The sequence below is a fragment of the Chiloscyllium plagiosum genome, unplaced genomic scaffold (genome assembly GCF_037043375.1).
Source record: "Chiloscyllium plagiosum isolate Xiang-an unplaced genomic scaffold, Cpla_swu_hap1 HiC_scaffold_9, whole genome shotgun sequence".
Lineage (NCBI taxonomy): Eukaryota > Metazoa > Chordata > Chondrichthyes > Orectolobiformes > Hemiscylliidae > Chiloscyllium > Chiloscyllium plagiosum.
Genome location: NW_028270147.1, coordinates 95,987,545 through 96,012,668, shown reverse-complemented (window position 1 = coordinate 96,012,668; position 25,124 = coordinate 95,987,545). Strand labels below are relative to the sequence as shown.

The 25,124-nt window shown below is 48.4% G+C and overlaps 1 protein-coding gene across 2 annotated transcripts in view; it reads left to right on the top strand.

Annotated features, from left to right (window-relative positions):
* The window catches only part of LOC122548037 (uncharacterized protein KIAA1614-like), a 200,047-nt gene that overhangs the window by 8,793 nt on the left and 166,130 nt on the right, over positions 1-25,124 (top strand). For both annotated transcript variants that reach the window (XM_087990290.1, XM_087990289.1), the window contains 2 exons: positions 5,296-6,327; positions 13,589-13,661. In XM_087990290.1, coding sequence (XP_087846416.1) covers positions 5,352-6,327; positions 13,589-13,661 — 1,049 coding nt within the window. In that variant the 5' untranslated portion in view covers positions 5,296-5,351. The remainder of the gene's footprint in view (positions 1-5,295; positions 6,328-13,588; positions 13,662-25,124) is intronic.

The following is a 25,124-nucleotide window of genomic DNA, read 5'->3' as shown; positions in this document are numbered from 1 at the left end:
GTTTTGTGGGCCTTGCGTGTGGCTAAAGAGGATATAAAGATCTCCCAGCAATCTCCTCCCTGCCTCCTTCAGTATCCTGGGATAGATTCCCATCTGGCCCTGGGGTTTTAACTACCTTAATGATCTTCAATACATCCAACACCATCACCTCCTCAATATCGATATGAGAACTCCAAGTGAGTAGTTCAATCGGAAGAAAATAAGCCTGCATTTATATTGCACCTTTCCTATGTGATTTATAGACAATTAGTTTGAAGCACAGATGTTATTGTAACATGTCTCAAAGTCCTGCCTAAATGAGCAGCTAATCTGTTTTAGTGATGCAGCCTGGAGTCACTATGACACTGAGCCACTGAATTGACACTAGCTCACAATTGTACACTGCAGTCTGACTCGATCCCCACCCAATGCCCATAGGCTTGCAGGCTATCTCCCACAGATCCCCATCCACTATCCTTAGGACATCATTGAGTTTCTCTGCTTCCACCTCCCTCATAGACATCCTGTACCAGATCAGTAATACTCACTGTGGAAAAAAGGTCTTTCCTAGGACATGTCCTGACCAAAGCCATACAGCTGTGTCCCCTCGTCTCTGTAACTTCACCAAGTGGATCAGTTCTTGCTTGTGTACTGTTGCCCCTCTTGAGTGTATTGTGCTGGAAATCAAGACCCACTATTTTTGGATTTGTTATGAAAGATAAAGGATTTATGATGTTCCCTAATTCAGACCCATGTTGATAAACAATATGGACTGGGTTTCTATACTGAATAAGAATCACTGTTTGTTAGAAGTAACTTGACTCTAGCTAAACAATTATGAATAGTTGGAAATAACACTAAAACTCTAATCTCCCTAAAAACTCTCCTTATATGCATACCCACCCACGTGCACGCACACACATTCTCTCTCACTCACACATATATTCTCACTTTTTCTCAGACACACTCATACTCACTCTCACACACATCCACACTCTCATTCTCTCACACACACAACACCACACTCTCACTCTCTCGGACACAACTCCACTCTCAAACACATACACCTCCTCTCACTCTCTCTCTCTCTCTCTGTCTCTCTCGCACACACACCCACACTCTCAGACGCGCACACCTTCACACTCTCATTCTCTCAGACACAACCCTCCCAACACTCCCAGACACTCACTCACAGACCACCCCACACTTACACACACACACACACACACACTTACACACACACACACACACACAACCCCCACAGTGGCCACAAATCCTTTGCTAATGCAAAGGTTCCTTCCTGGCATCCCTTTTCAGAACGCTTCCACTGATTCTCAAACATCACAGGGTGACTACTTCTCATGAATGTCACAGCTTGTAGCAACCGCTGATGGAAAGATTAATTGGTTTTTCTTAATGTTTAAAGTCAGTCTTGATGACAAGTGAAAGAGAGACGGCTGCTGGGATGGGGGTGTGGGGGGAGGAACGTCAGAGCCCTCCCTCTAACATGTCCCCAGCTCCAAGTTGTTCACTTACCTGACAACCGACCGCACTGCTGTTGGCCAGCAAAAGACAATCGCTATCAACAACTGTTCACTCGTCCATAGACCAATCAACTTTTTTGCCATCAGCCAGCTGTATGCACTACCTTCTCCAAACCAATGTGCCTCTGTCAAACCTCCCCTTGATCTCAGCTTCAGGAAGAAACTTCCCTGACATAACGGGCGGCACGGTGGCACAGTGGTCAGCACTGCTGCCTCACAGCGCCAGGGACCCAGGTTCAATTCCTGCCTCAGGTGATTCTCTGTGTGGAGTTTGCACATTCTCCCCGTGCCTGCGTGGGTTTCCTCTGGGTGCTCCGGTTTCCTCCCACAGTCCAAAGATGTGCAGGTCAGGTGAATTGGCCATGCTAAATTGCCTGTAGTGTTAAGTGAAGGGGTAAATGTAGGGGAATGGGTCTGGGTGGGTTGCAGGTCGGTGTGGACTTGTTGGGCCGAAGGGCCTGTTTCCACACTGTAAGTAATCTAATAACCTTGTGGGTAAATCTCCCCTGTTCTATATTTATTTCATAAACAGCATTATAAAGTTAAATTAGACTCACTAAGGGACCTTATAATGTGCAAGTGACAATAGAGTCTACATATGATTTGATTTATTATTGTCATGTCCCTAGGTACAGTGAAAAGTTTGTTTTTTTTTGCATGCAGCACAGATCCTACCGTACAAAGTGCATTAGGGTAATAGAACAGAGCAAGGAATGCAATGTTACAGCTGCAGAAAACAGTGAGACTTCAGCAGTACTTGAATGTAAGGTGCTTTGGGACCCTCTGCAATTCTGGAAGGCACTCCCTGATTTTTAACCAGTGAGTCCAATTTCTAAACCTTCGGATAAGACAAAACATCTTCTTCATATCTGCCCTGTCAAATCCCATCAGGATCTTATGTGGTTCAACCAAGTTACCTTTTATCATAGTTTCTGTCAAGCAGCGGCAATTAGTGCACGGTGGCTCAGTGGTTAGCTCAGTGTCTCACAACACCAGGGACCTGGGTTCAATTCCAGCCTCGGGCGACTGTCTGTGTGGAGCTTGCACATTCTCCCCGTGTCTGCGTGGGTTTTCTCCAGGTGCTCTGGTTTCCTCCCACAGTCCAAAGATGTGCAGGTTCGGTGAATTGGCCCATAGTGTTAGGTGCATTAGTCAGAGGGAAATGGGTCTGTGTGGGTTACTCTTCGGAGGGTCGGTGTGGACTGGTTGGGCCGAAGGGTCTGTTTCCACACTCTAGGGGAATCTAATGTAAAAATCTAGTGATTTTGAAGGGACATTTAAAGGAAATAAACCTGGAGGGCTAAGGGGACAGAGCAGGGAAATGGCTCTGACTGGATTCCTTGATCCAACAGTTTTGATGGGCTGTGTTGGAAATAGGCAGACGTGGGTACTGTAGATGCTGGAGATTAGAGTCAAGATTAGAGTGGTGCTGGAAAAGCACAGCAGGTCAGGCAGCATCTGAGGAGCAGGAAAAAATGACTTTTTGGGCAAAAGCCCTTAATCAGGAATCTGTGTTGGAAATAGTCTCTGACTCTCTATCTGTCCTTTAAACCAATGCATGGGATGTTTCCAGCTGAAAGCAGAAAGGGTCTTAGTTTCAATTACTATTGATACCTCTGACACTGTTGCACTCCTTCAACGCTGCGATGTCAACTTTCGGTTGCATGAACGGAGCAGAAGTTAGACTCATCACTTTGGGATTCTGAGCGCTAACCATTGAGGTACAATGATTGGAGTAAAGGAAATTCTTCCCCAGTGTTCCATATCTGACAGACCCCCAAATATGTGTGGTCAAGTTGGGGATTATGATACGCAGTAGAGAATATGGCAAAAATCTCCATTTGATTTTTTTTTAGATTAGATTCTTTACAGTGTGGAAATAGGCCCTTCGGCCCAACAAGTCCATACTGACCCTCCACAGAGTCACCTACCCAGACCCATTTCCCTCTGACTAATGCACCTAACACTGTGGGCAATTTAGCACGGCCAATTCACCCGATTGGACTGCGGGGAGGAAACCGGAGCACCTGGAGGAAACCCACGCGGACACGAGGAGAATGTGCAAACTCCACACAGACAGTCGCCTGAGGCTGGAATCGAACCTGGGACCCTGGTGCTGTGAGGCAGCAGCGCTAACCACTGTGCCACCCAAATTCAAGAGGTGGCCTGCTGATACCAATAATATGCATTCTGTCAGCATAACAATGATGATACAATTAGAAACCCCACTCTTTACTGCTTACATAACAGTAGAAGACCAACCTTTATCTAGCTCATCCATTGCAACAATAATGGAGCCATTTATTGATCAGTTTGGCAATCCCGTGACCACAGCTAAATGTCCCTTCGCATAACTCACTAGATACCCGCCCAGTGTCAAATCACACCACATCCAAAATATTCATTGAGGACTGAGGTTTACCCTGAGGGAGGAAAGGTTGAGAGATTTTCTAGACATGGTTAGAATGAGGAGAGTCTGAGCAGAGTGGACAGGGAGAAACTGGTCCTATTGGGGGAGGGATTGAGAATGAGAGGGAGACCGGTTTAGACAAATTGACACAGGGGGGCATTGGCAACGTGTCGAGAAACCATTTTCCGAGGGAGTGGTCAGGGTCTGTAATGTACTGTCTGACAGTGTAGGGGAGGCAAATTCACTCCAGTGGTTAATGTCTGGAAGGTACTGTCTGACAGTGTGGGGGGAGCAGGTTCACTCGAGTGGTTAGGGTCGAGAATGTATTTTCTGAGAGTGTAGGTGAGGCAGGTCTTTGAGGCTTTCTAAAGGGAATTGGATAATGATCTGGTAGGTAAGAACATGCAGGATTCCAGGGAGATTGCAGGGAACAGCACTGAATGAACTGCTCCTTCAGAGGGCCAGTACAGACATCAACAGGCTGAATGGACTCCTGTTCTGGAAGCAGTTTATTATCATGTGGGATGTCTCAGATTGATTTTTTGATTTTTGAAAACAACCTGATCAGATGTCTATTGAGCTCATTCTGGGGGGGCTGCAAGTTGACCTTGGGTCACTACCGCTGCACTATAGAGTCCGTACAAGTTGGCATTTAAGGTATTGTTGGCCAACCTGTTCAGAAATGTTATGACGCATCTCTGGAGTATGCAGGACCTGAACCCAGGCCTCCTGGCCTAGAGGTGGGACACTCCCACTGTGCCACAAAAGCCCTCTGTAAGTTGGTATTTGAGTGAATCATTGCTAACTGCCTCCGCTTGGGGTCTGTGTTACCTGGTCACAGAAGTAACGCTTCCACACGCAAAAGCAGCATTCTGGAAATGCCGAAAATGTTAAATACAGAGAGAAAATTCTGGAAATATTCAGCATTGCTTGTGGAGAATAAGATACTGAGGATTAATGGCCTTTCATGAGAAATGTTCTGATGAATGGTTACTGAATTGAATACTCTCTGTCTATCTTTATGTCTCTCTCTCTCTGTCTCTCCCTCGCTCTCTCTCTCTCTCTCCTTCTATGTCCTTCAAAGTTACTCCCTGACTATTACCAAAATTCCTTCATTTTCTGATTGTTTCTGCTGATTGGTATTGAATTTGCCTCTCTTTATTACAGAGAGCGTACTCTGGCTCTGCTTTTCTGAGTGTTTAATAAATACAGGAATATATCTGCAGACTAGATGAGCTGAATGGTCTTGCTTTGCACTGAGCTGAGTCTCTCTGACTCGATAATAAGTTAGGATTCATGAAATTGGGTAGGGAATACCTTCCTTATTGGCTGTCTGACGTTCCCTCTCTCCCTTCTTTGCAGGTTGGTTGTAGACATTACAAATTGCCCTTGTGTCAGAGACCCTGGGGTATATCAAGATGGCAGAGAGTGAAGTGGTGCCTGGCGGGCAGAGACCACGGTTACGTGAGCGAAGGGATACCACAGGCCCCAGTGCAGCTCGCAAAGGGAGGAGGGGCACAGGCTCAGCCAGTCTGTGGGAGGACAGTGCCAACTGGGCCTCCCCCAAAAACCGCCCTCATCCTGGCGCCCCAGCCCTCCCGACCAATCAGCAGCTCCGGACAGGTGTGAGGTCATCAGGCAGAGCTGCTATCCCACAGGTGGAGGGCCGAGACTGCCCAGACCTGGGGGAAGGCCGGGAACGTGGACGGTCCCAGAAGGACAGAGAGCCGAGACGCACCTACTTAACGGAGAGCGTCCTGGCCTGCCAAGAGCCTTCGGTTGTCGGAGAGGGGGAGGCCCTCAGCCAGGGCACCGATCCAGGCCTGGCGAGGAGGGAATGGCCTGGAACAGGCAGCCGGGGAGATCCGCCTAGGCCAACCGGGGATATTCCTCCTCCGAAACCTGCCGCTAAGAACTGGAGGCCTCCGAGGGGGTTCTGGAAAGTCCTCGGAAGGGAAAACGCGCCGCCAGGCGACAGGCCGGGGGCTCCTCATGACGTGATTGCCCGGGAGGAGACCGAGAACACCAGCTCCTCGGAGCAGGCGAGCAGCCATCCTGGTGGCGGCCCGAGGGCTGTGTCGGAGGGGGCCGACATTTCAGGGCGCTCCGCCATCAGGCCGGAGAAATGGAGCGCACGCAGACTCGGCCAGCTGGAGGCTCTGTGGAGGACGGACAGCTGGGAGAGCATGGGCTGTAACGCCAGCCTGGTGTCCCTGAGCGAACGGGTGGAGATGAACCGCTCCTTCCTCAAGAGGATGCTGAGGCCGCCTCCCTGGCAGCCGGGGCCTGGGCTCGAAGATCAGCTGCAGGAGGTCCCCGCAGCCCATGTCTGCCATCGCCAACCCTGGCTGCCGGGAGACCATACCCTCCCTGGAAACAAACGCGTCAAGCAAGGTAAACCCTTCCCTATAAGTGTCTCAGTTGTTGAATCTCAACTCAAAGGTCAATATGGAACCTTTTAGCCTTACACCTGTTTCCCCTTGTTGTGGTCATGCATTTGAGTCAGAGTTGGCCGGGATTCTTCCCCTGATATCCGTCCCCACAAGGTTCGGCCTACTACTTCTGCCTTGGACCTTGGGACCTTAACAAAAATACCACAGCATCCGCGGTGGCAATTGCAATCATTCAGTTTCGACACAAACAATGGTGTCTTTTAAAAAATTCATTTACGGGAGATAGGCGTCTCTGGTTAGGCCAGTGTTTATTGCCCATCCCTAATTGCCCAGGGGGTAAGTTAAGGGCCCAGAGGGCAGTTAAAAGTCAGATACATTGCTGTGGGGTCTGGAGTCACATGGAGGCCAGACCAGGTAAGGACGGTTGTTTTCTGCCCTGAAGGACATTAGTTGAGCCAGTGTCCAGTGGGCAGTGTTGCTTGAATGCAGGGTGAAAATCTAGAGTCGAGCTTTGCCCCAAAATCTCCGTGAGTCCCTCATCTCTCCAAAGGTTTAAAGGGAAGGTTTGCATTTACGTAGCACTTTTCACCCCCCCACCCGCCCTCCTCACCTCCCAACCCCCACCGACTCTCCTGCTTCTCGGATGCTGCCTGACCTGCTGTGCTTTTTCCAGCGCCCACACTCTTGACCCTAATCTCCAGCATCTGCTGTCCTCACTTTCTTCTAGTTGATGGTAACTTGAGAGGTAAGACTAGGCCTCAGTTTAACAGCTTAGCTGAAAGGTGACACTTGGACCATGTAACACTCCCTCTTCAGTACTCATGCAGTGTCATATAACATGGAAGCAGACCATTCAGTCCAACCAGTCCATGCTGACCATCATCCCAAACGAAACGAGTCCCACCTGCCTGCGCTTGGCCCATATCCTTCCAAACATTTCTTATTCATATACTTATCTAAATATCTTTCAAATGTAACTATATCCCCAAGCATCGTTTCCTCTGGAAGTTCACTCCATGCACAGACCACTCTGCACATAAAAAAGTGCCTCTTATGTCTTTTAAAAATCTTTCTCCTCAGACCTTAAACATATGCCCCCTCGCCTTGAAGTCCCCCACCCTAGGCAAAAGTCCCTTTCCACTCACCTTATCTATACCCCTCATGAGTTTATAAATCTCTATAAGGCAGGGTGAAAATCTAAACTTCTTTGTCAAATCTAGAGTCGAGCTTTGCTCCGAAATCTCTCAACCTCAACCCTCCAGTGAAAAAAAAGTCGCAGCCTTCCTTTATAACTCAAACCCTCCATTCCCGGCAACATCCTGGAAAATCTCTTCTGAACCCTTTTCCAGTTTAATAATATCCTTCTTATAACAGCGAGACCAGACCTGCACACGGTGCTCCAGAAGAGGCCTCACCAATATCTTGTACAATCTAAATATGATGTCCCCACTCCTACACTCTGAGCAATGAAGGGTCAGCCAGGATTGTGGGGACCTGAGCCCATTGACCATCCGTCCAGAGGCAGGAACACTACCCCAGAGTCACTGATGTCACACTCTGGGTTATTCGCCATTGCACAGCTCTCCCACCTGCTGTCAAGGCTCACTTGAGCAAGCATTGTATCCTTTTGTGATTCCTGTTTGTGGGGAAATTGTGGGTGACTCTCTTTATAGATCGAAGTGTGAAACTGCATCTGTGGGATAAACAGGAAATGTAAAAAGCAAGGTGTAATGTAGTTTGATAAACAACGAGGTGTAGTGTAATTGGGTAGAGTCAGAGACCTGGGCAGGTCTAAAGGATTAAAGTGAATATGTAAATATTTAGTCCCAGCAGATTGGTGGTTGGGAAATGTAACCCCACTGTTTAAAAAGGGGTGCTGGAAGAAACAGGGAGATTACAGACCAGCTAGCCTAACATCAGCAGTAGGGAAAATGCTGGAATTATAAAGGATATGATTATGAGCCACACACAAAGTCAACATGGATTTATGAAAGGGAAACCATGTTTGACAAACCCAGTAGAGTTTTTTTGAGGATATAACTAGTGGAATAGATCAGGGAGAACCAGTGGATATGGCACATGTAGAGTTTCAGAAAGTTTCTGATAAAATCCCATGTAGGAGGTTAGTGTGCAAAACTAAAACACAAGGGCCTGACATTAATGTATTAGCATGGATCAAAAATGATTAGCAGACAGGAAACAGTAGGAATAAGTGGAGTGGAGAGTGGAATTAACACAGCATGGGTCAGTGTCAAATTGTCCACTCTGGTGGGAAAACAAAACAGTGTTGTTTAAATGGTAACATGCAAAAAGGGACATGTCAGTTTTTGTTCATGGTCTGCAGGTGCAGAAAGCTGTTAGGAAGGTGTCTAGGATGTTGGCTTTCATTGCAAGAGGGTTTGAATATAGGAGCAAGGAGGTCTTAGTAGAATGCGCAAGGCCCTGCTGAGACTACACCTGGAGTCTTGCGTGCAGTTTTGGTCTCTTTACCTAAGACACACTAAATTTGCCAAAGAGAGAGTGTGGCAAAGATTCACCAGACTGATTCCTGGTCTGACAAACCTGTCAACTGGCTCTATATTCATTGGAGTTTAGAAGCATTAGTGGAGATCTTATTGAAATGTGTACATTTCCTGTCAGAGCTGGGCAGACTGGATACAGGAATGCGATGTCTCTTGGTCAGGGGGATTACAGAGCAAACGATTACAGTCTTATGATATATAATTTTAAACTGAGATTGTTGAAGCTGTACAAGACCCAGTGAGATCACATGTTGGAGTACTGTGTGCAGTTCTGGTCACCCTACTATAGGAAGATTATCATTAAACTAAAGAGCTTGCAGAAAAGATCAACTGAGGTGCTATCTGGACTTGGAAGGTTTGAGTTATAAGGGGAGGCTGGGACTTTTTCCCTGAAGTATGGGGGACTTAGGGGTGACCTTATTAAGGTGTATCAAATCATGAGAGGCATAGATAAGATCGATAGTCAACAGCTTTTCCCCACAGTAGGGGAGTCTAAAAGTAGAGGGCATAGGTTTAAGGTGAGAGAGGAGAGATACATAAAGGTCTCGGGGGCAATTTCTTCACACGGAGGGTGGTGAGTGTCAGAGGTCGTGGTGGAGGTGAGTACAATTTGTCATTGAAGAAACATTTGGACAGGTACATGGGTGGGACAGGTATGGAGGAATATGGACTAAATGGGCCTAGTTTAATTGTGAAAACTGGACAGCATGGACAAGTTGGGCTGAAGGGTCTGTTTCCTTGCTGTAAACCCCTATGACACTATGAGGGGATTTTTCTTCATGCAGCGGTTGGTGAACATGTGGAATTCTCTATCACAGAACAAATAGCAGAGTCTTCTGGGTGAGACATTTAGTTAAAACCTTGCAAATTCTTCCCCCTCAATATTGAATCTTCTGCCCCCATCCTTCCCAGCACTACTCGTGGATCGTGGCACCATGCTACGTAAAATGAAAGCCCACATTCCCTTTGAGCCCCTTCTGGCAAAGAGTGAACCTCCTCCACTGTCTGACCCTCTTAATTAGTCTATCAAAGCACTGCTATTGAATCTCCTCTTAGCTTTCTCTACCATAATGAGAACAGTCCCATTTCTCCAGTCACTCCACATTGACAGATGTTCTGCCCCCCAGGTGCAGTTTGTTAAGGCCTTGAGAGCTTTCTTAGCATGCAGTGCTCAGAAGTGGATGTGGTACTGTTGTGGTTCTGTTCACCGAGCTGGGAATTTGTGTTGCAGACATTTCGTCCCCTGTCTAGGTGACATCCTCAGTGCTTGGGAGCCTCTTGTGAAGCGCTTCTGAGATGTTTCCTCCGGCATTTGTAGTGGTTTGAATCTGCCACTTCCGGTTGTCAGTTCCAGCTGTCCCCTGCAGTCATCAGTATATTGGGTCCAGGTCGATGTGCTTATTGATTGAATCTGTGGATGAGTGCCATGCCTCTAGGAATTCTCTGGCTGTTCTCTGTTTGGCTTGCCCTATAATAGTAGTGTTGTCCCAGTCGAATTCATGTTGCTTGTCATCTGCGTGTGTAGCTACGAAGGTTAGCTGGTCGTGTCGTTTCGTGGCTAGTTGGTGTTCATGGATGCGGATCATTAGCTGTCTTCCTGTTTGTCCTATGTAATGTTTTGTGCAGTCCTTGCATGGGATTTTGTACAATACATTGGTTTTGCTCATGCTGGGTATTGGGTCCTTCGTTCTGGTGAGTTGTTGTCTGAGAGTGGCTGTTGGTTTATGTGCTGTTATGAGTCCTAGTGGTCGCAGTAGTCTGGCTGTCAGTTCGGAAATGCTCCTGATGTACGGTAGTGTGGCTAGTCCTTTGGGTTGCGGCATGTCCTCATTCCGTTGTCTTTCCCTTAGGCATCTGTTGATGAAATTGAGCGGGTATCCGTTTTTGGCGAATACATTGTATAGGTGTTCTTCTTCCTCTTTTTGCAGTTCTGGTGTACTGCAGTGTGTTGTGGCCCTTTTGAACAGTGTCTTGATGCAACCTCTTGTGTGTGTGTTGGGGTGGTTGCTTTCGTAGTTCAGGACTTGGCCTGTCCGTGTGGCTTTCCTGTGTACCTTTGTGGTGAATTCTCCGTTCGGTGTTCCCTGTACCATCACGTCTAGGAATGGGAGTTGGTTGGCCTTTTCTTCCTCTCTAGTAAATCGGATTCCTGTGAGTGTGGCGTTAATGATCCAGTGTGTGTTCTCTATTTCTGTGTTTTTAATGATTACAAAGGTGTCATCCACATATCTGACCCAGAGTTTGGGGTGAATTTGCGGTAAGACTGTTTGTTCTAATCTTTGCATTACCGCTTCTGCTACGAGTCCAGAGATGGGTGAGCCCATGGGTGTGCCGTTGATTTGTTCATATATTTGGTTGTTGAATGTGAAGTATGTTGTGAGGCACAGGTCCAGTAGTTTGAGTATGCCGTCTTTGTTGATAGGTTCAACGTCCTGTTGTCTGTTCTGTATGTCCAGCAGGTTGGCTATTGTTTCTCTGGCTAGGGTTTTGTCGATAGAGGTGAACAGTGCCGTTACATCGAATGAGACCATGGTTTCTTCCTTGTCTATGTGTATATTTCTGATGATGTCCAAGAATTCCTGTGTTGACTGTATAGAGTGTCGGGATCCGCTGATCAGGTGTTTCAGTTTCTGCTGTAGTTCTTTGGCCAGTTTGTGTGATGGTGTCCCTGGTAGTGATATTATGGGTCTGAGTGGGATGTCTGGTTTGTGCACTTTATAAACGAACTGTCAACCTATAATAAAGGAAGAATGGTGGATGTTGAAGGTCTGAAAGAAGGTCAGCTCTGAAGAAAAGTTGGAATGTTAACTCATGGAGTCACAGAGGTGGACAGCACAGAAACGGATTCTTCAGTCCAATTCCTCCAGATCCTGATCTAGTCCCATTTGCCAGACTTGGCCCATATCCCTCCAAACCCTTCCTATTCATATACCCATCCAGATGCCTTTTGAATGTTGTAATTGTACCAGCCTCCACCACTTCCTCTGGCAGCTCATTCCACACGCGCACCACCCTCTGTGTGAAAAAGTTGTCCCTTTAGGTCCCTTTCCTCTCTCACCCTAAACCTATGCCCTCTAAGTTCTGGACTCCCCCAACCCAGGGAAAAGACCTTGTCCATTCACCCTATCCATGCCCCTCATGACAGAAACTCGGTTTCCCTTTCCACAGATGTTGCCCAGACCTGCTGAGTTTCTCCAGCAATTTCTGTTTCTGTGTCGACCTATAGTGTGTTTGTTATGGGGAGGGACAATAGCTGTATGATTTTGATACCAAATCTTTTTAAGAGTTTATTTCATGGCTTATGTGATGAAGGGATGGCGCATTTATCTTTAGACGAAATTTAGCTGAAAAGTTTTGAAGTCTTTCCTCTCTGAGATTTAGGTGTTGCTGGCAACTTGTCCCCATCCCTAATTGGCCTTCAACTTACAGCTTTGCAGAGAAGATTTACGAGGATGTTGCCTGATATGGAAGGTGCTAGCTATGAAGAGAGGTTGAGTAGGTTAGGATTGTTTTCATTAGAAAAATGAGGGGGGACCTGATTGAGGGGGGACCTGATTGAGGTTTACAAAATCATGAAGGATATAGACAGGGTGGATAGAGATAAGCTTTTCCCAGGGGTGAAGGATTCAATAACCAGAGGTCATGTGTTCAAGGTGAGAGGTGAAAAGTTTAAGGGGGATATACATGGCAAGTACTTTACACAGAGGATGGTGGGCGTCTGGAATGTGTTGCCAGCAGAGCTAGTGGAGGCAGACACGGTAGATTCATTTAAGGTGCATCTGGACAGAAGCACGAGTAGGTGGGGAGCAGAGGGATACAGATGTTTCGGAATTAGGCGATAGGTTTAGACAGCGGATTTGGATCGGCTCAGGCTTGGAGGGCCGAAGGGCCTGTTCCTGGGCTGTAAATTTTCTTTGCTCCACTCTTTGCTCAACCATTTCAGAGCTTATTTAAGGGTCAGCAGATTGCTGTGGGTCTGGACTCGCCTGTAGGTCAGACCACGTAAGGACAGCAGATTTCCTTCCCAGACTGGGGCTTTCTCCGTTGTTTAATGGTCCCCATCGCTGAGACCAGCTTTACTAATTGCATCGAATTTCCACCAGCCGCCAAGGTGGGGTTTAAATCCGCAATGTGAACCGAGGTTTACTGGTCTAGAGATATCACCACTGTCACCATCTGCTGGACAGGGGAGGACTGACTTGGAACTGCAACCTCCCCAGGATGGGGACAGAGAGAGGAGGTGGTTCAGGAAGGGTATTCTAGAATTCTGGGCCGAGGTGGGTGCACACATAGAACGGGACCACGAAACGTCCAGCCTGACAGATTCAGCCTGTGTTGCCCTTTCCTGCGTGTCCCTCCACTGACTCACACACCTACTTCCAAACCCTCGATATCCCTCTCAAACTATGTGACTTTGCACTTTTCCTCGTCTGTATGTGGTCAGCGTGTTGCTGAACATGTTCGGCTAGGTTGGTAATATTTTGAGAGGTATCTGGAATGAACGTACAGCACTCCTGACCCACAACAGCACATGTTCCCCCTTGCGAGGCCATCCATAGCCACTGCCACCAGATTGCCCGCTCTCTGCCCAGCTGCCCTCCAGAGGTTTCTCACTGTCCCGTCCGCTCTGCTTTCTGGAGCTATTTGCCTGCCTCTGGAGTGGCAGTGGTTTGTGCCATCCTGTGCCCTGGAGCTGAGTCATTGATTTTGAACGCTGTTTCTCGGTTTGCCCTTCCTCAGGCTGCGGGACGGTGCAGAGTGACAGCGACTGGGACTCCGGCATTTCTCTGCAGGAATCTGACCCTGGCCTGAGGTAAGGAGCCTATCCACGTAACGTACGGGGACTGGGGGGCAGGAATAGAAGCCGAAATATGCTGAACTGGATTTTAATTAGCAGGGATGTGTCGGAGCAAACTCAAAACGTTAGACAAAGATTCAGAAACAACCTTGAACTGAAAAATGTTCAGCCTTTATTATAGGAAGCACCACATACATTTATTGATTGGCTAAAAAACATATGTTACGACACAGGGTAAACTCTCCTGCTTAATTTAAAACCAGCAACACAGAAAACATTTATCCTGTGCAGACATCTGTAAAACTTCAAGTGGCCAAGGACTATTTGAAGTAAAATTAGCAACTTTATTTCTTAAAGTGTAACAGAGAATAATTAACTAACCATTATTTTCAATTTCTTTCTCTAACCTATCTTCTACCTTCCCTTCTATAATACTGGTCCAATAAAACTCCCTATTAAGATTTACAAAACAATATTTCTGATCTCAAAACCAGGCAGCTGTAGATTCTTGTCTTGGGATCTTCCAGTGTCTTCTTTTCTCCTTGTTAGGAATTTCTGTGTCGCAGGGTACTGATCAAAAAGGTACTTTTAAGAGAGATGTTTTTTCAAGCAGGAGAAAGTGAGGGCTGCAGATGCTGGAGATCAGAGCTGAAAAATGTGTTGCTGGAAAAGCGCAGCAGGTCAGGCAGCATCCAAGGAACTGGAGAATCGACGTTTCGGGCATAAGTCCTTCTTCAGGAAACGTCGATTCTCCTGCTCCTTGGATGCTGCCTGACCTGCTGTGCTTTTCCAGCAACACATTTTCAGCTCTGTTTTTCCAAGCAGTCTGGTACATGTTAGGCTTGGCAGCTCTCTTCTCAACTGTTCAACTTTCTGCCGGTCTTATACCCCAGAGCATCGGATTGTGTCATTGCCTTTTAAGATTGTCAATATACTCAATTCAAACTTGACTGGAAATTGTATTTTTATCGGGGTATAATTTAAACTGATTGGCGGAATTCAAATTTTTTTTTTTGTTTCCAGGCAATGAACTACTCGCGTTGTTCAACCCAGTGTTACATACATTGTTGAGTTATTGAGAACACTTGGTGCTGTGTCTGGTAGTTCTGCTGCTTTTAACTCTCTTAAAGGTACACCCACATCTTGCAGGGATCTGTGGGAGCAAACTCAAAACTTTAGACAAAGATTCCAAAGCAATCTTGAACTGAAAAATACTCAGCCTTTATTAAAAGAAGCACCACATGCAGTATTTTGTTTTTGGCTGAAGAGGGTAAGAGAAGGAGAAACCAAAGGATCCCAGCACTCTCCAAACTTTTCGCGCATTTCCAAAGAAACCAGTAACATTATATACTTGAGAATATGCTGAGAAATTACAGATTGTCATGAAATGTACGTCATCTGTAGTACTGAGCCTTGGCCTTATTGGTTTTGAAAACATTAATTATTTGCATCATTCCATAACTCTATTTCTGTTGTACGGATGTTTTGTTAAAGGTAAAATCTGCAGTTTAAAACATACAAGGAGCCGTTAAGAAGATTACTGAAGTCTTATCAAGCTTGTAGAATTTGTTCGCATTCAGCCTGGTTCTGGATGCCGTTTCTGATCCTTTGCCACAGTCCTGTTTAACTTGCTGACCTACAATTCGAGAGTTGGCCAATTTTTCCCACCACGCAATGTTAAATTGTCCCCGCAATACCACACTTGCCCCTTTCGTCATATCATAGCAATCGGTTATGTAGGCACATTGAAAATCCAGTTGAAAATGCATTGGCACAAGCAGACAAGTAACCCCATTCCTACTAGCAATAGTACTATGAGCAAAAAGGCTTGAGAGGTCCAATCAAACATTCCCTGACCCAACCAACTGTAATCATGGAGTTCATTGTGGACATCTTGTATGTGGTCAGCATGTTGCTTAATATGTTCAGCTCGATTGGTAATATTTTCAGAGGTATCTGGAAAGTAAGTACAGCACTCCTGCCCCACAGCAGCACATGATTCCCCTTGCGAGGCTAGCAGTTAATCCAAAGTCAGTCGATTCTGCAGTGCCACTGTCTGGACAGCCACTAGCTCAGCTGAGACCTCAGTCAGTGCTTGTCCAGTTGCCTTGGCTTCTAAAGCTGTCTCATTGGCCAGGTGTTCCAGTGCTGGGGCTGTGTGGACCAATTTGATAGATACTCAGCCCATTCTGCATAACAGAAAGGACACACGAGGAACTGGTCTAGCCCAGTAATGGTTTTCGCAGTTCGTGGATGGTAGTGCTTAAGGGAGGTCAGGTGATGTACGTAGGGTACAACATAACCCAGATAGCAGGACCCTGCCCAGTTGGCAGGAACCAATAGATACGCTTTGTTGCCGCATATAAAGTACGTGCCATTATAAGCAGTAACATCATCAGCCAATGTCATCCAAGGCTGCATGGTGGAATAGGCCCATGGACTTTCAGACGTAATATTCCATATCCTGGACCAATCACAGTTAAACACCTCATTTCTCGAAATATTGACTATTGGGCCTTGCCAGTCAAATATGAGATTACATTTGCTTTGCCCCATTAGCATTTTTTGTTCTAATTTTCTAAATCACAGGGACCCTGTAGTGTTATTCGAATGGACTGTAAGGGAAGGAGGAACTGAGCTGTGATTATATGTGGGCTGATACCACGTTGAAAATGTAGTCATTTCATAACCTGCTGATTCCCATATTCTCACTTCCCCATTAAGCCCCTGTGTGATTCCGTTGTAACATCCACTCAACTATTTCTGATGTAGAGAAAGGGAGGGGTTGGAAAGGTATTCCTTCCTTTGAATGGATGGGGATATGGGTACAAACCCAACACTTACTTCGATTCATTTTCTCAGCAGACAGATGTGACACCTGTAAATAGGTGTTTGCATGCAGTTCCCGAGTAGGCTGGTTGGTTAATGTGAAACGTTCACCCACGTCAAAGGATTCGAAAAGTCCAAAGGGTGCCAAAACAATGGTCATGCTGGGTCACCAACTGGTTGAGGAGTAATCTTCTCACAATCAGATCGACGGACCCAACTGGAATCTCCTTCAACTTTGACCAAGGTTGGTGCTGCTAGGGGCCACTCCAGCAGTGTCCGAATGTGTTTCTTTCCCAACACGTGATCCCCTGTGGATGTTGGGAGGCGATCACGTGTTCCTCAGCTGGGCAATGCGATTGCCTGACCCGTGAGTGGAGACACTTCAGAGGAAGAGTTAACTGCTTCGAGTAGTTCTGCGTTTGCTCACCCATAACACGGAGATCCGCGCCCTTCAGGGGTTCAGTACGGGCGTATCACTGAGTCCTCATTGGCCGAACATAAACTATCTCTGCAGCTGATAGTCCAGTCCACGAATGCGGAGCCACTCACGTGTGAAATAATGCTAAGGTCAACACTTCTAGCCAATTTAACCCCGTTTCTTTGACCAATTTGGCTAATTTTTCTTTTAAGGTGCTGTTGGGCTGTACCACAATCCCCGCTGCGTGCGGGCGATACACATAGTGCAGTTGCTGTTTAATTAAAAGTGATTCATAGAATTCAGTATTGATTCGGACCCCAAAATGTGGTCCATTGTCTGATGTTATCATTTTAGGTAACCCTTCAGGCAAGGATATTTTCACCATCCAATGTGCAGTACAATTAGAGGTGGGGAAGGCTTCAATCCATTTGCTAAATCCATCGACCATCACTAAACAGTATTTATAACATTCTACTTTTAGATAATTCAATAAAATCAAGCTGTATGCAAGCAAAAGCCCATCATGCAGTGGGGTTGTCCCGGAATGGCATTTCATACCTTTACCTTTGTTACTCTTCATGGAAATAAGGCATCGATCTAGTCGCATTTGAGCGGCTTTATTCAAATCCGGGTGCCACCAGGTTTTTAAAAGTACGTGTACCATTCCTTCCCCTTGCCAAGATGGGTGCAAGTAAACAAGGGCCTGTGCCCGAAACGTCGATTCTCCTGCTCCTTGGATGCTGCCTGACCTGCTGCGCTTTTCCAGCAACACATTTTCAGCTCTGATCTCCAGCATCTGCAGCCCTCACTTTCTCCTCGATGGTTTAATCCAGGCCTGGGTGTTCAGTGTGCACAGTCTAATCCAAATCTGGGTGTTCAGTGTGCACGATCTAATCCAGGTCTGGGTGTTCAGTGTACATAGTCTAATCCAGGTCTGGGTGTTCAGTGTACATAGTCTAATCCAGGTCTGGGTGTTCAGTGTACATAGTCTAATCCAGGTCTGGGTGTTCAGTGTACATAGTCTAATCCAGGTCTGGGTGTTCGGCGAGCACGATCGAATCCAGGTATCAGTGTTCAGTGTGCACGATCTAATCCAGGTCGGAGTGTTCTGTCTGCACACTCTAATTCAAGTCTGGGTGCTCAGAGTGCACGGTCTAATCCAGGTCTGGGTGTTCAGTGTGCACGGTCGAATCCAGTTCTGAGTATCCTGCGTGCATGGTCTAATCCAGGACTGGGTGTTCAGTGTGCACAGTCTAATCCAGGACTGGGTGTTCAGTGTGCACGGTCTAATCCAGGTCTGGGTGTACAGTGTGCACGCTCTAATCCAGGTCTGGCTGTACAGTGTACACGGTCTAATCCAGGTCTGGGCTTTCTGTGTGCATGGTCCAATCCAGGTCTGGGTGTTCCCTGTGCACGGTCTAATCCAGGTCTGGGTGTTCAGTGTGCACAGTCTAATCCAGGACTGGGTGTTCAGTGTACACGGTTTAATCCAGGTCTGGGTGTTCAGTGCGCACGGTCTAATCCTGGTCTGGGTGTTCAGTGCGCACAGTCTAATCCAGGTCTGGTGTTCAGTGCGCACGGTTTAATCCAGGTCTGGGAGTTCCCTGTGCACGGTCTAATCCAGGTCTGGGTGTTCTGTGTGCACAGTCTAATCCAGGTCTGGGAGTTTCCTGTGCACGGTCTAATCCACGTCTGGGTGTTCCATGTGCACGGTCTAATCCAGGTCTGGGTGTTCAGTGTGCACAGTCTAATCCAGGTCTGGGAGTTTCCTGTGCACGGTCTAATCCAGGACTGGGTGTTCAGTGTGCACGGTCTAATCCAGGTCTGGGTGTTCAGTGTGCACGGTCTAATCCAGGTCTGGGTGATCAGTGTGCACGGTCCAATCCAGCACTGGGTGTTCCGTGTGCACGGTCTAATCCAGGTCTGGGTGTTCCTTGTGCATGGTCTAATCCAGGTCTGGGTGTTCATTGTGCACAGTCGAATCCAGGTCTGGTTGTTCAGTGTGTACGGTCTAATCCAGGATTGGGTGTTCAGTGTGTACGGTCTAATCCAGGATTGGGTGTTCAGTGTGCACGGTCTAATCCAGGTCTGGGTGTTCCCTGTGCATGGACTAATCCAGACCTGGGTGTTCCATGTGCACGGCCTAATCCAGGTCTGTGAGTTCAGTGTGCACGGCCAAATCCAGGTGAGGGTGTTCAGTGTGCACGGTCTAATCCAGGTCTGGGTGTTCAGTGTGCACATTTAATCCAGGTCTGGGTGTTCAGTGTGCACAGTCTAATCCAGGACTGGGTGTTCAGTGTACACGGTTTAATCCAGGTCTGGGTGTTCAGTGTGCACGGTCTAATCCTGGTCTGGGTGTTCAGTGCGCACAGTCTAATCCAGGTCTGGTGTTCAGTGCGCACGGTTTAATCCAGGTCTGGGTGTTCAGTGTGCACAGTCTAATCCAGGTCTGGGTGTTCAGTGTGCACAGTCTAATCCAGGTCTGGGTGTTCAGTGTGCACAGTCTTATCCATGTCTGGGTGTTCAGTGTGCACAGTCTAATCCAGGTCTGGGTGTGCAGCGTGCATGGTCTATTCCAGGTCTGGGTGTTTCGTGTGCACGGTCTAATCCAGGTCTGGGTGTTCAGTGTGCACAGTCGAATCCAGATCTGGATGTTCAGTGTGTACGGTCTAATCCAGGTCTGGGTGTTCAGTGTGCACAGTCTAATCCCGGTCTGGGTGTTCAGTGTACCCGGTCTAATCCAGGTCTGGGTGTTCAGTGTGCACGGTCTAATCCAGGACTGGGAGTTCAGTGTGCCCAGTCTAACCCATGTCTGGGTGTTTCGTGTGCACGGTCTAATCCAGGTCTGGGTGTTCAGTGTGCACGGTCTAATCCTGGTCTGGGTGTTTAGTGTGCACAGTCTAATCCAGGTCTGGGTGTTCAGTGTGCCCAGTCTAATCCAGGTATAGGTGTTTAGTGTGCACAGTCTAATCCAGGTCTGGGTGTTCAGTGTGCCCAGTTTAACCCATGTCTGGGTGTTTCGTGTGCACGGTCTAATCCAGGTCTGGGTGTTCAGTGTGCACGGTCTAATCCAGGTCTGGGTGTTCAGTGTGCCCAGTTTAACCCATGTCTGGGTGTTTCGTGTGCACGGTTTTATCCCGGACTGGGTGTTCAGTGCGCACGGTCTAATCCAGGTCTGGGTGTTCAGTGTGCACGGTCTAATCCAGGTCTGGGTGTTCAGTGTGCACGGTCTAATCCAAGTCTGGGTGTTCAGTGTGCATGGTCTAATCCTGGTCTGGATGTTCAGTGTGCACGGTCCAATCCAGGTCTGGGTGTGCAGTGTGCACGGTCTAATCCAGATCTGGGTGTTCCCTGTGCACGGCCAAATCCAGGACAGGGAGTTCAGTGTGCACAGTCTATTCCAGGTCTGGGTGTTCGGTGTGCACGGTCTAATCCAGGTCTGGGAGTTCAGTATGCACATTCCAATCCAGGTATGGGTGTTCAGTGTGCACAATCTAATCCAGGACTGGGTGTTCAGTGTGCACGGTCTAATCCTGGTCTGGGTGTTCAGTGTGCACGGTCTAATCCAGGTCTGGGTGTACAGTGTGCACGGTCTAATCCAGGACTGGGTGTTCAGTGTGTACGGTCTAATCCAGGACTGGGTGTTCAGTGTGTACGGTCTAATCCAGATCTGGGTGTTCCCTGTGCACGGACTAATCCAGACCTGGGTGTTCCATGTGTACGGCCAAATCCAGGTCAGGGAGTTCAGTGTGCACAGTCTATTCCAGGTCTGGGTGTTCGGTGTGCACGGTCTAATCCAGGTCTGGGAGTTCAGTGTGCACAATCTAATCCAGGACTTGGTGTTCAGTGTGCATGGCCTAATCCTGGTCTGGGTGTTCAGTGTGCATGGTCTAATCCTGGTCTGGGTGTTCAGTATGCACGGTCTAATCCAGGTCTGGGTGTTCAGTATGCACATTCCAATCCAGGTATGGGTGTTCAGTGTGCACAATCTAATCCAGGACTGGGTGTTCAGTGTGCACGGTCTAATCCTGGTCTGGGTGTTCAGTGTGCACGGTCTAATCCAGGTCTGGGTGTACAGTGTGCACGGTCTAATCCAGGACTGGGTGTTCAGTGTGTACGGTCTAATCCAGGTCGGGGTGTTCAGCAAGCACGATCTAATCCAACTCTGGGTGTACAGTGTGCACGGTCTAATCCAGGACTGGGTGTTCAGTGTGTACGGTCTAATCCAGGTCGGGGTGTTCAGCAAGCACGATCTAATCCAACTCTGGGAGTTCAGTGTGCACGATCTTTTCCAGGTCTGGGTGTTCAGTGTGCACCGTCTAATCCAGGTCTTGGAGTTCAGTGTGCACAGTCTCATCCAGGTCTGGGTGTTCAGTGTGCATGGTCTAATCCAGGTCTGGGTGTTCAGTGTGCATGGTCTAATCCAGGTCTGGGTGTTCGGTGTGCACAGTCCAATCCAGGTCTGGGTGTTCCCTGTGCACGGTCCAATCCAGGTCTGGGTGTGCAGTGTGCACGGTCTAATCCAGGTCTGGGTGTTCTGTGTGCACGGTCCAATCCAGGTCTGGGTGTGCAGTGTGCACGGTCTAATCCAGGTCTGGGTATTCTGTGTGCACGGACTAATCCAGGTCTGGGTGTTCCCTGTGCACGGACTAATCCAGACCTGGGAGTTCCATGTGCACGGTCTAATCCAGGTCTGGGAGTTCAGTGTGCATGGTCAAATCCAGGTCTGGGTGTTCAGTGTGCACAGTCTAATCCAGGACTGGGTGTTCAGTGTGCACAGTCTAATCCAGGTCCTGGTGTTCAGTGTGCATGGCCTAATCCTGGTCTGGGTGTTCATTGTGCATGGTCTAATCCAGGTCCTGGTGTTCAGTATGCATGGTCTATTCCAGGTCTGGGTGTTCAGTGTGCACGGACTAATCCAGGTCTGGGTGGTCTGTGTACACGTTTTAATCCAGGTCTGGGTGTTCAGTGTCCACAATCTCATCCAGGTCTGGGAGTTCAGTGTGCACAGTCTAAACCAGGTCTGGGAGTTCAGTGTGCACAGTCTAATCCAGGACTGGGTGTTCAATGTGCACGGTCTAATCCAGGTCTGGGTGTGCAGCGTGCATGGTCTATTCCAGGTCTGGGTGTTTCGTGTGCACAGTCGAATCCAGATCTGGATGTTCAGTGTGTACGGTCTAATCCAGGTCTGGGTGTTCAGTGTGCACAGTCTAATCCCGGTCTGGGTGTTCAGTATGCACATTCCAATCCAGGTATGGGTGTTCAGTGTGCACAATCTAATCCAGGACTGGGTGTTCAGTGTGCACGGTCTAATCCTGGTCTGGGTGTTCAGTGTGCACGGTCTAATCCAGGACTGGGTGTTCAGTGTGCACGGTCTAATCCAGGACTGGGTGTTCAGTGTGTACGGTCTAATCCAGGACTGGGTGTTCAGTGTGTACGGTCTAATCCAGGTCGGGGTGTTCAGCAAGCACGATCTAATCCAACTCTGGGTGTACAGTGTGCACGGTCTAATCCAGGACTGGGTGTTCAGTGTGTACGGTCTAATCCAGGTCGGGGTGTTCAGCAAGCACGATCTAATCCAACTCTGGGAGTTCAGTGTGCACGATCTTTTCCAGGTCTGGGTGTTCAGTGTGCACCGTCTAATCCAGGTCTGGGTGTTCAGTGTGCACAGTCTCATCCAGGTCTGGGTGTTCAGTGTGCATGGTCTAATCCAGGTCTGGGTGTTCAGTGTGCATGGTCTAATCCAGGTCTGGGTGTTCGGTGTGCACAGTCCAATCCAGGTCTGGGTGTTCCCTGTGCACGGTCCAATCCAGGTCTGGGTGTGCAGTGTGCACGGTCTAATCCAGGTCTGGGTGTTCTGTGTGCACGGTCTAATCCAGGTCTGGGTGTTCCCTGTGCACGGTCCAATCCAGGTCTGGGTGTGCAGTGTGCACAGTCTAATCCAGGTCTGGCTATTCTGTGTGCACGGACTAATCCAGGTCTGGGTGTTCCCTGTGCACGGACTAATCCAGACCTGGGTGTTCAGTGTGCACAGTCTAATCCAGGACTGGGTGTTCAGTGTGCACAGTCGAATCCAGGTCCTGGTGTTCAGTGTGCATGGCCTAATCCTGGTCTGGGTGTTCATTGTGCATGGTCTAATCCAGGTCCTGGTGTTCAGTGTGCATGGTCTATTCCAGGTCTGGGTGTTCAGTGTGCACGGACTAATCCAGGTCTGGGTGGTCTGTGTACACGTTTTAATCCAGGTCTGGGTGTTCAGTGTCCACAATCTCATCCAGGTCTGGGAGTTCAGTGTGCACAGTCTAAACCAGGTCTGGGGGTTCAGTGTGCACAGTCTAATCCAGGACTGGGTGTTCAATGTGCACGGTCTAATCCAGGTCTGGGTGTGCAGCGTGCATGGTCTATTCCAGGTCTGGGTGTTTCGTGTGCACAGTCTAATCCAGGTCTGGGTGTTCAGTGTGCACAGTCGAATCCAGATCTGGATGTTCAGTGTGTACGGTCTAATCCAGGTCTGGGTGTTCAGTGTGCACAGTCTAATCCCGGTCTGGGTGTTCAGTGTGCCCAGTCTAATCCAGGTATAGGTGTTTAGTGTGCACAGTCTAATCCAGGACTGGGAGTTCAGTGTGCCCAGTCTAACCCATGTCTGGGTGTTTCGTGTGCACGGTCTAATCCAGGTCTGGGTGTTCAGTGTGCCCAGTCTAATCCAGGTCTGGGTGTTCGGTGTGCACGGTTTTATCCCGGACTGGGTGTTCAGTGCGCACGGTCTAATCCAGTTCTGGGTGTTCAGTGTGCACAGTCAAATCCTGGTCTGGGTGTTCAGTGTGTACGGTCCAATCCAGGTCTGGGTGTGCAGTGTGCACGGTCTAATCCAGGTCTGGGTGTTCAGTGTGCACGGTCTAATCCAGGTCGGGGTGTTCAGCAAGCACGATCTAATCCAACTCTGGGTGTACAGTGTGCACGGTCTAATCCAGGACTGGGTGTTCAGTGTGTACGGTCTAATCCAGGTCTGGGTGTTCAGCAAGCACGATCAAATCCAACTCTGGGAGTTCAGTGTGCACGATCTTTTCCAGGTCTGGGTGTTCAGTGTGCACCGTCTAATCCAGGTCTTGGAGTTCAGTGTGCACAGTCTCATCCAGGTCTGGGTGTTCAGTGTGCATGGTCTAATCCAGGTCTGGGTGTTCAGTGTGCATGGTCTAATCCAGGTCTGGGTGTTCGGTGTGCACAGTCCAATCCAGGTCTGGGTGTTCCCTGTGCACGGTCCAATCCAGGTCTGGGTGTGCAGTGTGCACGGTCTAATCTAGGTCTGGGTGTTCTGTGTGCACGGTCTAATCCAGGTCTGGGTGTTCCCTGTGCACGGTCCAATCCAGGTCTGGGTGTGCAGTGTGCACGGTCTAATCCAGGTCTGGGTATTGTGTGTGCACGGACTAATCCAGGTCTGGGTGTTCCCTGTGCACGGACTAATCCAGACCTGGGAGTTCCATGTGCACGGTCTAATCCAGGTCTGGGAGTTCAGTGTGCACGGTCTAATCCAGGTCTGCGTGATCCCTGTGCATGGACTAATCCAGACCTGGGTGTTCCATGTGCACGGTCTAATCTAGGTCTGGGAGTTCAGTGTGCATGGTCAAATCCAGGTCTGGGTGTTCAGTGTGCAGAGTCTAATCCAGGACTGGGTGTTCAGTGTGCACAGTCTAATCCAGGTCCTGGTGTTCAGTGTGCATGGCCTAATCCTGGTCTGGGTGTTCATTGTGCATGGTCTAATCCAGGTCCTGGTGTTCAGTGTGCATGGTCTATTCCAGGTCTGGGTGTTCAGTGTACACGTTTTAATCCAGGTCTGGGTGTTCAGTGTCCACAATCTCATCCAGGTCTGGGAGTTCAGTGTGCACAGTCTAAACCAGGTCTGGGAGTTCAGTGTGCACAGTCTAATCCAGGACTGGGTGTTCAATGTGCACGGTCTAATCCAGGTCTGGGTGTGCAGCGTGCATGGTCTATTCCAGGTCTGGGTGTTTCGTGTGCACAGTCTAATCCAGGTCTGGGTGTTCAGTGTGCACAGTCGAATCCAGATCTGGATGTTCAGTGTGTACAGTCTAATCCAGGTCTGGGTGTTCAGTGTGCACAGTCTAATCCCGGTCTGGGTGTTCAGTGTACCCGGTCTAATCCAGATCTGGGTGTTCAGTGTGCATGGTCTAATCCAGGACTGGGAGTTCAGTGTGCCCAGTCTAACCCATGTCTGGGTG